At 40.1% G+C, this 14017-nt stretch overlaps 8 protein-coding genes and 1 non-coding gene across 9 annotated transcripts; 4 read left to right on the top strand and 5 right to left on the bottom strand.

Annotated features, from left to right (window-relative positions):
- Window positions 1–87: 87 nt before the first annotated feature.
- CLU1 (translation initiation factor 3 subunit CLU1) lies at window positions 88–3921 on the bottom strand (the record flags this gene model as incomplete). Its single annotated transcript, XM_022820968.1, has 1 exon — window positions 88–3921. One exon carries the CDS (start codon window positions 3919–3921, stop codon window positions 88–90), a length of 3834 nt encoding a protein of 1277 aa, XP_022677378.1.
- A 476-nt stretch (window positions 3922–4397) lies between these two features.
- KLMA_R610 lies at window positions 4398–4471 on the bottom strand. Its single transcript has one exon. It is a non-coding gene; the product is annotated as a tRNA-Glu (tRNA).
- A 371-nt stretch (window positions 4472–4842) lies between these two features.
- VPS24 (ESCRT-III subunit protein VPS24) lies at window positions 4843–5535 on the top strand (the record flags this gene model as incomplete). Its single annotated transcript, XM_022820969.1, has 1 exon — window positions 4843–5535. One exon carries the CDS (start codon window positions 4843–4845, stop codon window positions 5533–5535), a length of 693 nt encoding a protein of 230 aa, XP_022677379.1.
- A 234-nt stretch (window positions 5536–5769) lies between these two features.
- On the bottom strand, window positions 5770–7047 carry OPI1 (transcriptional regulator OPI1; the record flags this gene model as incomplete). Its single annotated transcript, XM_022820970.1, has 1 exon — window positions 5770–7047. One exon carries the CDS (start codon window positions 7045–7047, stop codon window positions 5770–5772), a length of 1278 nt encoding a protein of 425 aa, XP_022677380.1.
- A 325-nt stretch (window positions 7048–7372) lies between these two features.
- KLMA_60307 (uncharacterized protein) lies at window positions 7373–8848 on the top strand (the record flags this gene model as incomplete). Its single annotated transcript, XM_022820971.1, has 1 exon — window positions 7373–8848. The coding sequence occupies one exon, from the start codon at window positions 7373–7375 to the stop codon at window positions 8846–8848; it is 1476 nt and encodes a 491-aa protein (XP_022677381.1).
- Window positions 8849–8911: 63 nt separating this feature from the next.
- On the bottom strand, window positions 8912–10429 carry APM2 (Apm2p; the record flags this gene model as incomplete). The annotated part of the gene is made up of 1 exon (XM_022820972.1): window positions 8912–10429. One exon carries the CDS (start codon window positions 10427–10429, stop codon window positions 8912–8914), a length of 1518 nt encoding a protein of 505 aa, XP_022677382.1.
- Window positions 10430–10733: 304 nt separating this feature from the next.
- Window positions 10734–11051, top strand: MCO14 (4a-hydroxytetrahydrobiopterin dehydratase; the record flags this gene model as incomplete). Its single annotated transcript, XM_022820974.1, has 1 exon — window positions 10734–11051. The coding sequence occupies one exon, from the start codon at window positions 10734–10736 to the stop codon at window positions 11049–11051; it is 318 nt and encodes a 105-aa protein (XP_022677383.1).
- A 113-nt stretch (window positions 11052–11164) lies between these two features.
- NFU1 (Nfu1p) lies at window positions 11165–11932 on the bottom strand (the record flags this gene model as incomplete). The annotated part of the gene is made up of 1 exon (XM_022820975.1): window positions 11165–11932. One exon carries the CDS (start codon window positions 11930–11932, stop codon window positions 11165–11167), a length of 768 nt encoding a protein of 255 aa, XP_022677384.1.
- A 379-nt stretch (window positions 11933–12311) lies between these two features.
- PTM1 (membrane protein PTM1) lies at window positions 12312–13817 on the top strand (the record flags this gene model as incomplete). The annotated part of the gene is made up of 1 exon (XM_022820976.1): window positions 12312–13817. The coding sequence occupies one exon, from the start codon at window positions 12312–12314 to the stop codon at window positions 13815–13817; it is 1506 nt and encodes a 501-aa protein (XP_022677385.1).
- Between the last annotated feature and the right edge of the window lie 200 nt (window positions 13818–14017).

Below are 14017 nucleotides of genomic sequence, written 5' to 3' on the forward strand. Positions count from 1 at the left end.
AACTCATAAATTTATTTAAGAGGTATTTTTTTTTTGTTTGTTCGTTGCATTTTTATTGTTTGCTTCTGACTTAAATACTATCGTCTTTCATTTCTTGCCATTTTTGCTCTTCTTTTTAGACTTTTTAGATGAGGACTTAGAAGAGTTGGCTGAATCACCTTCGATGAACTTAAGAAGTTCGTCAACAGATTTGTTGGCAAGTTCGGGGTTCTGGCTGGAAGCTTTTTTACCCTTCTTTTGAGTGACTTCGGCAGGTTTGACTTGTTGTTGAGTTGCAGCTAGCTTCTTTTGTTGCTGTTGCTTCGTGATAATACTTTCGATGGTTTCCTTCCATTGAGTTGAAGTTAAAGTAGTTTGGTCATTCAAACCCAATTCCTTGATGAAAACAGTTCTTGCCTTCGAGATATGGGCCAAAGCATTCTTCATATCATCAATAGAAGTATACAAATTAGCGATACGAGATTCATTTTGGCCGAAAGGCAATGTCTCTTCATTATCAGTGATTTTCAATAATAGTTCAGATAACTTGTTCAAGATTTTAACTTCGATCTTACTGTCTTTGACATTTGAGGCAATTTGGAATAATAGGTTGAACACGTTAACCCTACCAGCATGAACGTTTGGTGTCAAAAGTTTTAATAGGTCATGGACCTTCTTCAAAACAAGCGCAGCATTGTAAATGGAACCTTGAGCATACTGCAAATAAGCCAAGTTAGACAAAATTCTTACTGTTTCAAATGAATCGACACCAAAGCATCTTTCAGAAAGCAATACAGCCTTGTTACCGAATTCCACAGCTTGTTGAACGCGTCCCAATCTTGAGTACATGTTGGAGAGCAGCAAGTAAGAAGAGACAAGAGATGGATGAACTAAACCAATTACATCTTCCCTGAAAACAATACTTTGCCCGAGCAAGTTGAGAGCTTCATTCATTTTTTGTTCACGTTCTTCTTTTTGCTTTACTTCTTCAGGATCAACTTCTTCGGTTTCCTTGTTTGTTTCCTCGTCCTTCTGTTCAGACTCTTCATTCTTCTTTTGTTCAGACTCTTCCTTCTTCTTTCTCTCTGCTTCTTCCTCTTCCGCATGAACAGCATTAACTAATGAAGCACCTTGGATCCATAATTCCTCGGAAATCAAACTCTGGAATTCAGAACCTTTAACAATAGGTCTCAAAGAGAAATCATTGATAGAAAATGTTTGTTGGGGATCAACCAATCTGCTTCTCAACTTCTTGTCTTGAGCTTGCTTCCAAGTTTGGTACTCCTCTTGAGTAAAGAAGTATTCCTTGTTAATCAATTGAATACCGAATTTTTGAGCAGCTGCTCTGATGATAGCAAATTTGGAGAATCTTTCCTCTTGGATCTCCAACCAGTTTTCTGGTAACTCATGGCGGAAACGGCGTTTTGCTTGAGATCTGACTTCTTCCAATAACTGTTCTCTCGTGATCTTAGCAAATTCTAGATCCTTGATATCAAATAATGGATCAAGATCTTCCACGAAGGCATTTGGGTTGTAGGAATGCCCAAACAACAAATTCAAAAAGAATGCTACCAAATGTTGAACAAGGATTGGGGAAGACAACTTCTTACTATGTTCTCTGAAAACATGCTTTAGAGAACGGGCAATAACTTCAAGTTCGCAAACGGCAATTAAACCTTCATATTGATCAGTTTCAATAGTGAAACCTTCATTTTTGACAGGTTCTTTTAAGTCACTCTTGTCAAGTTGGATTTGCTTCTTTAATTCCTCTGGGATAGGCTTTTGTTGTTGAACATACTCATTAATCTTATCTTGTCTTTCCTTGATTAGTTGTTCAACCTTTTTCAAGTAGCCTGCTTGCCATTCTTTATATTCAGCGTTTTCTTGCTCGATTTTGGCTAAGTACTTTACTCTTTCTTCCTTTAGCTCAGAATATTTGGCATTTATAATTTCAATAGCTCTACCTAAGTAACGCATGTTGATACCGTTTGTATGGAACAAATTGGTTAAGTGTTGGCCATCGTATGGAAGATTGGTGTTTCCCTTCAAGATATCTTCTAAAAAGAGTGGTAGAACCTCTTCGTTTAAGAACTTAGACATTTCAAGAACATTTTCATCTTCAACGCCATCAATAACATAGGCATCTGGATTGTAAGAGAACTTGACGTCTTCTGAAGCATCTTCTAGAGATTTTCCAGATGCTGTGATTTTCTCGGATCTCCATTTTTCAACTAGCTCACGACGAATCAAAGTTTGTCTATGTGGGTATCTGTCTTCCTTTACAGAATCATAGTGTTTCTTAGCAAACTCGACATCCAATGGATTTGTGTTTGCAAGGTCAAGGATGTAAGCTCTTTGGTCCACACCAAAGATACCCTTTGATTTACTGGAAAGTTTGAAATCGAATTCCTCTACCTTATGTTGTTTTAGGTAGAAGTTTTTGGAGAACTCATCCAATTTTGTGTGAAGTTTTTCATCGAACTTCAAAGTAGCAGTAAGTTCATCATAACCGTAGTTGACAGAAATGGAAGTTTCCATTGGCTCTGCAATTTCGTTGTTGTTTTCATCTACGGTAATATTAGTACCAACAGGGGTCAAAAGGCCAGGGACTGGTGATTGGACCAACAAACGACGACCAGCATAGTCAATGACTGCGGTTAAACAATGACGAATATTCTTTAAACCCAGACGGTTCAATTGGTTGATAACTTGCAAGTCCTGGTTAGCAGCAGCAAATGCAGCTTCATCGCCACCAATATCAGCATACAAGCCACTTACGTCGAAAACGTAAGAGAAAACTAATGACTTGTAGAAGTATACGGCATTTTCTCCAGTAGTGCTTGGGTCTATTGGAGTTAACTCGTTATTGAACACAGCCATAGCACCCTTGACGGCTTCGGTGTTGAACTCATGGATAGAAGATGCAGTAATCTTTTCGTTCTTGACACGGTCATATGGTGAGTTAATTTCTAGATCCTTAATAGCTTGGAATTCGTCACAGAAGTTTCTCTCATCGTCAAACGTGAAATTCTTCAATTGTGTACGCATAAAGTCACCATTGTTGGTTGGGACTTGAGACACTAACCAAGGCTTGCTCAAAAAGCAGCTTGTTGGCTTGGCGTATTGGGCAGTGTCTGTAGATGAAAGTTTGTTTCTCAATTGAGTGACGTGTTGTAGGAATTTCTTAGACACTTGGATCAATAAATCGACTAAGTTGAACTTTGATTCGAATTCAGCCTTTGGAGAGGGATCAAACTTAATTGAGCTGGATTTATTAACGTAAAATCCTGAAATAGAACTAGTGATGTGGAATGTTTCATTTTCTAAAGTAACGACTTGCAAGTATAGCAAATGGCCTTTTGTCTTGTAGAAAGCTGGGACAGGGTTGTAAGCAGAGAAATGCAATGAACGTAAAACTGGAGAAACAAGTAGATTTCCGGTTTTCAAAGAGGAGATGTTGAAATCAACATCGCTGGATTCCAAGATTTCGCTGCAAACTTGTAAGAATTTTGCCTTTTCTTCTGGGTCCTCCTTTGCATTCTCGGATTTGGATTCGAGGTTCATATCTTTAAACTGAGAACCAGAAGAAATTGCAAAATCCGAGATGCTATCCTCTAGCTCAGAGGAAAACCCAAGAGTCTCCCTCAAGCTGAGAATATGTTGGACAGCACTGGCCACATTGTAAGCCTTTGGCTTGAAGTGGAAAGTCAATGAAGAGTTCTTACCAGCTAAATCTTCTAATATATCGTCATCTTGAACAACTGTCTGGTTTTCAATTAAGTCGTAAGAAGTATAGAACTTTGTGGCGTCTTCAAATGATAGATAAGTCTTCAAATGAGACACATTTGATTGTTTTCCTAATTGATATTGTAAGTCTGAGTTCTTATTCTTGGATTGACCAGGAATACCCTTGACTGTTACCTCAATGGTGTCAGTAGACATGGCTTTTCGAGGAATTTGGTGACTATATATCCTGGTTTCTTATGTTTTAAACTATTTAATAAACCGAACAAGAACTAAGACTAAAATAAGAGAATTCAAAAGCTTTTCTACTTGAATTGCTAACCTAAGAGTCAAGTTGTTCGAAGAATGAAGCACTTTCGACGTTTTTTTTTCAGTTTTCCGACTTTTTTCAATTTTTCATTTTTTTCATTTTAGAAAAGGCGAAATTGAGAGAGTTTATGCGAAAATGCCACCGAAGCTACCGGACTTGAGGAATATTAAGTCGAGCTGCAGTCGAAGACGTCGATTTAGCGAATATATGTTGATGATTTAATATAGTCCATAAGTAAGAATAGTTCTTCTGGTTGTATCCGGAATAGTCCAGGAACAGGTCGAGAAGGGGAGGGAAAAAAGAAAATTGCCCAATTTCCAACGGAAATTGATGCTTTTGATTATTTTTTAAATAATCAATTTATTCTCCGATACGGGGAGTCGAACCCCGGTCTCCACGGTGAAAGCGTGATGTGATAGCCGTTACACTATATCGGAATAGTAAATTAGATGTTTGGTAAATAACAAAAATGCATTCTAGTTAAGTGTTTGATATCACATGATTTCAGTTGTAAGTCCATTCACGCAATCAAATAAAACATACCCGCTAAGTATATACACTGAGAGGTAGAGTTCTCTTCGAACTGCAGTCCCGTAACATAGATGCGTATCTGCCCCTAATGTAGATAATATCATATACTCGTACTGGCTCTCTTTTCTGGGTTTTATCAAAATGTAACACATTGTAAGGTCAAAAGCGAAGCTCATTCCCACTCTTAAAAAGGATTTGACAATCGGGCATCTAGAAATAAGCATCGACATAGCACGAGAACTAGAGCACTTTGGGCATATCCTATACCAGTACTTGTTATGAATTACATTAAGACCACTCTATGGGGACCTGACCCGAAAGAGCAGCATCGTAAGCTAAAGTCTATCCTTAGGAAGAACGACAGGCAGCTTAACAAATCCTTAAATGAACTTTCCTCTTTGAAGTCCAAGACGCAGAATCTTATCAAGCAGGCAGCTAAGAAGAATGACATCAAGACCGTACGTTTGTATGCAAAGGAGCTTTACCACGTGAACAAGCAATATGATAGAATGTACACTTCCAAGGCGCAGTTACAATCAGTTGGCATGAAGATCGAAGAAAGTTTCCAAATGAACAAGTTACAAGACAAGATGGCACAGAGTGCTGTTTTGATGAGGGAGGTAAACTCATTGGTACAACTCCCACAATTACGTGCTACCATGATGGATTTGGAGAAAGAATTGGTGAAATCTGGTATTATCACTGAAATGATGGACGACACTATGGAGCCATATGAGGATGTGGAAGAAGAAGAGGAGGTGAACGAACAAGTGGAACAGATAGTAGCACAGTACACCAGTGAGAAATTGGATAAGGTTGAAGATGCTCCAAATGTTGTCCTATCTGCTCCAGAACCGGAACAAGAGATATCTACTGAGAACCAAGAAGTTGTACCGGAGTCTAAGATAGATAGCGAAGCTGATGATATGATTAAAGCAATGAAGGAAAGGTTGAATGCCTTGCAAGGATAAAAGCTACAACCTAACCATGTGTATGTATATATATATATGTGTGTGTGTGTGTGTGTCTGTGTGAGTATTGTAGGCATTTATAGTCAGCACAGTACTTCTAATAAGTCTTCTGTAATTTACTTGCACAGCCGGTAGGCATTAGAGGTTGTTCAAATGACCTGTATACAGATACGCCAACAATGAGTGTATTTTATTTTATATATATATATATAAGCCCCGGTCAGGAGGAGAGGCTTACGCACTCCCTTGCGTGGAAGAATTATTATTTTCCTTTGTGAGTTGATGTTTAACCTTTTGCTTTAGCTGCTCATGTTTGAATTGCTCCATTAGCAGCTGTTTGAGCTCTTGTTTGTTTTTAACCCACGTTTCTGCTTTTCCTAAAGTATCATCTACAACGTTCATGACATTTCCTACCATGTCCAGCGCTTCCTGTGCAAGAAGCAAGGCTCTCTTATTGGAAGAAATATTCTTCGAGTTGGGTTTCTCGGAATCATTCAGCCATTTGGTAGGTAACTTTAACAACACCTCGCGCACCTGGGACCTTGCCGGTTCCGGGAGAGAGGAGCCGGTAAACCTAGACACTACCGTGTACACTTTCTTCAAAGTACCGACGACTTCCAAATGTATGGCATTTGCAGTTGGATCAATTTCCAACTCATTCTGGTGCTGGTGCTGGTGCTGGTGCTGGTGCTGGTTTTCCTCTACAGCGTGCGATGACGACGACGACGCTGGTTCGTGTAAATGCGACGAAGCATCGTAAAACTCTTCATCCTCATCATCTGCTTCTTGCTTATCATCCTCCTCCTCATCTTTGGGGCTCGCACCGGTACCAGTGCCACCAGATGCGGGCAACGGTTTATGCCGTAGCTGTTCCTTCTTCACAACCTCCTGTAGCGACGTGACCCTTTGGGCAAGCTGTTTATTCGCAAGCTTCAACAACCCTAGACACGTTATCAACCGTTTCTTCGACTCTATCGATAGATTTAGCTGGTACTCCTTGAAATTCTGCTTGATCCGTCTCCGCTTAAGACCACGGATGCGAGGATGGAACTCACTCGCCTTGTCCTGAACCCGAATTTGCTCTATATCTAGCCCATGTGATTCCTCAATATCAGACCTCGAGTACCCAGAATCATCCTCCTCATCCCAACTCCCGTCCCCTTGGCCCTGTCCTCGCCGTCTCTTCCCAGAATTCATCCACTTCTCAGACGTCTTCTCAATCCTCTTAACCAGCTGGTCCGCCCGGCTCATAAGTTTAGGATGACTCGTCCGTGTCTGTTCATATAGCTCTATCGCACTCTGCTTCATCTTGCTCAACAACCGCTCGCTCTTCCCTCCACTAATACTTCCTGCCACTATCGATCCGGCCACTACCGATCCTGTTCCTGATCTGTCGCTAGATCCGTTTCGCAGCTTATCCAAAGCTTCCACCGCTATTTCCTCTGAAGCAAGCTCCTTCTCCACTTCTACCTCCCTTTTCTCACTCTCACTTTCCTCACTTGCAACTTCCATCCTGTATATTCGATTCTGGAATTCCTTATCAACCCATATACATATAAATATATATATATATTATACCCCCCTTTCCTTTATACTCAAAACCCTTGCTCGAAACTCTATATACCCAATATCATCTCTTCTAACCTTGCGCTTCACATTTTCACATTTTTCACCATTTCCTTTCCTTTCCTTTCCGATGCCCATTGTGAAAAATGTGAAAAGTTGAGCTTGACATTAAATGTGAGAGGAACTCATCGATGACTATTGAAGACATTGAGAGATTAGCGAGGTTTTGGAAGGATTAGATAGGTCAATTGTGTTTGGATTGTAAGGAGAAATGTTGGTGCAAATGCGAGGAGGGATACTTTTCAGACGGAGTGGATTGTATTTGGTGCAGGCTCGCCGGAGATTCGGACATTGGGACGAGTTATATTCGAAATACTATATAAATGGGCGAGCCATTGGAGGTGATGAGAGGGAGGTTGTTGGGAAGCTAGGGCTATTGACGGTGCCTCGGGTTGAGGAGGCCCAAGTACGGTGTGGATTTAAGGGGAAGGGAGTTTCCAGGATGCTTGATGTGCTGTTGTTGGATGTTTATAGTGGGGATAAAGGGTGGATGGAGCAGTTTTTGCAGCGGGACAGGAAGCAGCGGAGTTTGATCAGATACGGTGTGGATTTTGGGGTGAAGAGTGCTAGCGGGCTTGATGAGGTGGTTACGTACGAGTTGCCGAGTCCCTGGCTGGAGAAGGCGGGGTGCGAGATTCTGGAGCTCGGTTCGGAGTCTGAGTCTGAGGCTGAGAGTCGGGAGGGTCCATCGGGGCGCCCCGATGGGTGCCATTTGTATGTGAGTGAGAAGGGTTTCACGCCGGCCAGATGGCCTACGTTCAGTGTAGTGCCAAGACATGGTGGTAGTGGCAGCGAGGCTGGGACTGGGACGTCTCATGAGAACGAAGTGGACGCGGAAACGGCGTTCGATGTAGCGTTGAGGTTCTCCAAGGACAAATCGTTGGTTTCAACGTACCTCGATTCGCTCGACTCGACTAATATACTGGCCATCTCCAAGAAATTGCAAGCGAGACTAAACGACAAGAACCAGATATTCCGTGACTTGGAAAGGGCCGTGTTGACGGAGCTATATAGGGTGGACGAATCCCCGCAAGAATATGAGAAATTAATGAAATCAAGAGCACGCGTTGACGATACTATAGAAAATTGGGCTCGAGAGGCGCATAAGGAGTTGCAAGGGTCTATAGAAAAACTATTGCAAGACTTCGCGTCTAAGCAACTCTCTCTTTGGAAAGTTTACTCATACTCCGAACCTAAACTATCTCTGAAATTACACGAACTCTGCAACATATCAAACGATCTAGAAATGGTACAAAATTTGTCCCACATTTATGGATCCCTAGGTATACAACAGCAAAGGCTTTCCATAATAAGTCCCGATTATGCTAAGAACAAAGTGCCGTACTTGCATAGAGAGATTAACAAATGCGTGTACAAAAACTTCTTCCAACTCCAATTCCCACTTATAGCTGTTTCTGTCATTGGATATGTGACAGAGTTATGTAGCGGCTACTCGATGGGTGCGTTAGCCTCGTTGGGTATCGTTCTTGGCTTGAAAAGAGTTAAAGACACATGGTATAACCTTCTACTTCAGTTCCAGCAGCAGATTAGGGAAGAATGTAGAGTTGGTATCGAACTAAACAAACAGCTGTTGAGAAAAAATTGGGAAGACGCTTATACCCAAAAAGAATCCGAATTGAGTTCGAAAGTCGCCCTATTGGAGCAGATCTCGAAGGAACTAAAATAAAACACAACGGTATAGATATAATATATATACATATTCTTTACATTTAACATTTTATTTTTTTTTTTATATGGACACCTGGTATGTATATTCCCTATCATTGAGAGTCTTGTATCTAACCCAGGGAAATGATTGGTAACTGAGTTGAGGTTCTTCTATCTTTAGGTACTCCACCTTCAACCCGCTGACCGCATAATATGGAATCTCAAATTCCATTGCCACCAAACAAGGTTGTCTTTTCTCTTGAACGTTTGACTTTGCCTGACTGGCGGACTTCTCGTGGATATCCTTCCATAGTTTTTCTAGTTTGGGTCCTGACCTTAACGGTGGAGGGTCCATAGAGTTATGCAGTTCTTCTATTTGTCTTCTATGGATCTCTTCATCCCATATCTCAAATTTGCATTTTAGCTCGTAGGTTTTATCTCCATGCCCGCCCTTCAAATGCGGAATTTTCCATACTAAAGACCCTTCGGTTAAGTTGAAGAAAGCTTCTCCTATATCGCTCTTGAATAGAGGCGTTTGTTCAAGATCAACGTTCCAATTTTCTATAACATGCTTAACAGGAATATTAATGCACAAATCTTTTGTACTATCTTGAGATTTAAAATGCGTTGATATGGAGGCACGTAACAGTACTCTATCTTGTTTTAAGGGATCCTTCCGTGGCTTAAATGTGGTAGTAGCTGATTCAAGTTTTATAACTGGATCATCATGCATTGGTCTATTGAGCCTGTAGCTACAAAGTTCGAACTCTCCATCAGGTGGAATAAACCTTACTATAGGATAATCATCGCTGAGTAATGTGTCTAAATCAACGCATTCATGGAACTTTAATCGTTTCATGAAATGAACGTTTTTTTGAATCAACTTATTAAATCCAATGCTCAATTGCGGCATTCCTGACAAGTAGCACCGACAGAAAACTGTACCATTTATTGCATTGTCCCTAACTATTCCTTGGTCCAAATCCATAACGAACTCCAATTTCTCGACAACATCAAGGAAGAACTCATTTTTCCCGTAGTTGATACCCTTAGGTCTCCAAGAAACCGCTGACGTGATTGTACGCAGGATATGGCTATTAATATATGTTTCATCTTGATCTTCTGGTTCACCCGCCTTGCTGCTCGAAGCTGGTAGAGTCTCGGTTTCAACAGATTTAATAACTTCTACCTTAATAAAATCATGAATAATGTTATAATTAGTAACCTGGATTATACCATAGTCGGAGGATTCATCTATAAGTTCAAAAATTAAATGGAAGTTATCTCGTACATTCAATTTGTTGAGTGACATGCCAATGAACTTCTTGATTAATTGGTACAAATCTTCAAGGTAATTCAATACGCTAAGAGGTGAAACATGGTTGTTTGTTTGCATAATCATAGCGAAATACAAGTTGTCGCGATTTATTACAGCATAATGCAAGCCATTGATCTCAAAAATAGGTTTTATTCGACCATTATTCCTCTGAAGCTCATCTTGTAACTGTTTTATTGATTCGTCTAAATGGCTGAGTGGTCGCAGCACCCGCTCGAGTAGAAGGTCAAACGTCTCATCCAATAGGAGAATACATGATGACATTGTATGAAGACAGCTCGTCAGGGCGTTATTTGAAAATAAATGCAGACGTCCTACGCTGTACCTTCTTAGTTTTAATTCCCTCGATCACACGTTAAACAATTCAAATTCACTGGAACTTTAAGGGCATCTCTCTCTCTCTTTCTCTACCCTTGAAACTTTCCTCGAGTTGTTTATACTTTTCAACATTTTAAAATACAAGTTTTCCGTCAATAATATGGGGTCCTTGCCTATATAGAAATGAGAATCCCATGAGCATAACAGGTACGAATCAGTACGAAACTACGGCTTGACAGTGTGGCACAACATGTATAATAAAATTTTCAAAGAGGCACCTTTACTATTACCAAAACCAATACTAATCTCGAAACTTGAAGCTCTTCCCAAATGGAAGTTAATAGACAATGAATTGGTTAGGGAACATAAATTCAGAGACTTTGAAGAGACATGGAGTGTACTTACAAAGGTTGCTATGAGGTCGCATTTGTGGGGTCACCATCCAACAATAACTACTACGTATAATAAGGTCCAATTCAGGCTTACGACACATGACGTTTCTGGAGTCTCCAATATTGATTTAAAGCTTGCAAGCAAGATCGAGAAGTACTTGACAACTAAGGCATAATCTCAAAAATGCTGCCAAAAATCAAACATTAGATGTGTTAGAATATGTGGGTAGTACGTGTACATAATAAATAGATAATGCGCTTATTTACAAGGAGTTTCTGAGAGATATCATCACTTTCTGCTGCCTTCGAGCTTCTTCTCTAGCTTTTCAAATTCTGCTAGGGCAATTTGTTCCTCGGGATCTAGTATTTGGACAACATCTTCGACTTCTTCGATATAATGTTTCAACATGGCCTCGATCCCGTGTTTCAAAGTATCCTCACTCGAAGAGCACGATTTGCATGCACCTTGTAACTTCAAATAGACTGTTCCGGTCTTTGGGTCCCAGCCACGGTACTGAATATCTCCACCATCATCCATAATGGCTGGTCTAATTCTAGTTTGGATCAACTCATCAATCATTTCGCTAATCTCTTGTTCGTCTTCGTCATATTCAAATTTAGGAACATTCACGTCATATCCCACACCGTCTTGGTGTACCGAGTAGAAATCTGGTAAGAATGTTGGTTTCCCACTAGCCAAATGCTGCACCAAAAGGTCAATAACTGTAGGGGTAACCTGGTTCCAGTGCATCATCTCGTCCTTATTGATCGTGACAAAATCATCCCCAATCATCATGGATTCAACCCCAGGACATTGCTGAAAAATCTTAGCTGGAAATGGCGCATGCTTTAACAGTTCCTCATCTGTGTTTTTGATTTCCACACTCTGTTTGCCCTTCTCCTGAAGGAGCTCTCCATCGGTGGAAACAAACTTCAAGGCATTGTCATTCGGAGTAGTAAGCGTCTTCACATGTATAGATCTTCTCCAGACAGGACTCAAAATAAACTTTTGAATGGACCTGCCTGAGTTTCCGTGATATAAGAGTCTTCCTAACATTGCTTAAGGGCTCTCAGATTGATTTCCGTGAAGCTTTAAGTGCTTTTCTTCTTTTCCGAGTATTGTTTAGTAATTAAAAGTTGTGAACATTTTAAAATTCCTTTAAATATAATTGCTTGTTGGAATTAACAAATGGTTCACATCTATGTACAACTTTGTTAGATAGGGAAAAGAATGAAAAACTTAGGCACACTGGCTGTTTTGAAGAGATCTGAGGCATCTATTGGCATAATTAGTGTTATATTGTGATAGATTAAAAGGTGATACCGATACTTCCATATTTGAAGAATAAACAGCGCATTTTCTTCCTTTATTATTTGGAATATAAGCCTTGTTTTAACCAATAGGAGATAATTTGAAAGGATACTAGTTGGGCACTATGTATATCAAGTTTAATTGGGCATCCGTGCTCTGTACATTGATATGGCTACAGTTTGCAGCAGCCAACAAGGGTACCATTACCGATAAGCGCAATGAAATCTGTAGTGGAATGTACTCCAAGAAGGATTGGAGCGGTCGTGTAGATCCGTATATATCGTTCAATTTACAAAAATTGAGCGATGAAGGTGTGTCTGTTGTAGTCTTTGATTTCCAGGACTACATTCACATTGGTGCAACAGATGCTGCTGGGAACACACAATACATTTGCACGGACGAGGCTATCAGAGAGGAATTGTGTACTGAAGAACAAAAGGACAAGTTCATCATTCAAAAGGAGGTGTATGATCCAGAGACCGGAAAGAACAGAACTCTTGCTACCAATATTCAAACCTTTTTCGTAAACCAAACGGGCATGGTGAAGGACAAGTACGAAGTTAAAAAGACAGGTTACTATTGTATTGCTACATATCCTAAATCCGAAGGTGGTTCATACAAGGCTGAGATTAATTTCAGAAACAGTTTTGGTAATTTAGCGGCCGCTGAAATCAATAAACTACCACTATATGGGCTTTTGGCTATCTTTTATGTGGTTGCTATGGCTTTGTACATGTTTGCCTTCTGGAAGCACAAGCACGAACTATTGCCTTTGCAAAAATACTTGCTAGCCGCATTTGTATTCTTGATGATTGATTCAATCTTTATTTGGGGTTATTACGACTTAAAGAACACAAAGGGTGATACTGCCGGTACTAAGGTATACATGGTGGTTGTTTCTATCTTGAATTCAGCAAAAATTACCATGAGTCTTTTCTTAGTTTTGGTGGTCTGCAAAGGGTACGGTGTTGTATACCCTAAGTTAAATAAGACAACCATGAGACGTGTCCAATTCTTTGCAGTATTTACATTTTGCTTATCCGTGGCTGCTTTGATTCAAAATTATCTAACACCAGCTGATTCCACATCTTTGAAGCCACTTTTCACCTTTGTTCCATTGGGTATTTGTTTCATGGTATTTTACTTCCTCATTTTGGAATCGCTACAACAAACTGTGAAGTACTTAAAGCAACAAAAGCAGGCAGTTAAATTGGGCATGTACAAGAAGTTGATTATCATTTTCTATGTTGCATTTTTCGTCATCTTTGGCGGTGTTATTCTTTCATCATTCGTCTTAATTGGTATGGGAACTGTTGAAATGATTGAACAACACTGGAGAACCAGATTCTTCTTTGTGGACTTCTGGCCTTCCTTAGTCTACTTCTGTGTCTTTGTCTCAATTGCGTTTACATGGAGACCGACATCTACATCGTATATGTTGGCTGTATCCCAGCAGTTACCAACTGATCCAGAAAATGTTGCTGACTTTGACTTGGATGACCTTCAATCTTTGGAACAAGAATGGAACCAAGAATACGAACAACCCGGTGGGTCGATTCCACAGGAAGCGGATCTAAATTTCTCTGATGATGAGACTGACAGAAAGAAGACAACACAGCCTCCAGTATAAAAGGAAGCAACTTAACCAAGTCATTTGGGGAGCAATTCCCAATTAGTCCACTTACCACTTGTGACTGAAAATTAAAACATATAAAATCATAACCGAAAGAAGAAAAAAAAGACATCAACTCATATTGAATAAGTATCTGATACTCTCAGCTTCTTGTTTGAAATCTATCCTATGTTATGTGTATATACATGTGTATAGTT

This window comes from Kluyveromyces marxianus, chromosome 6 (genome assembly GCF_001417885.1).
Source record: "Kluyveromyces marxianus DMKU3-1042 DNA, complete genome, chromosome 6".
NCBI lineage: Eukaryota > Fungi > Ascomycota > Saccharomycetes > Saccharomycetales > Saccharomycetaceae > Kluyveromyces > Kluyveromyces marxianus.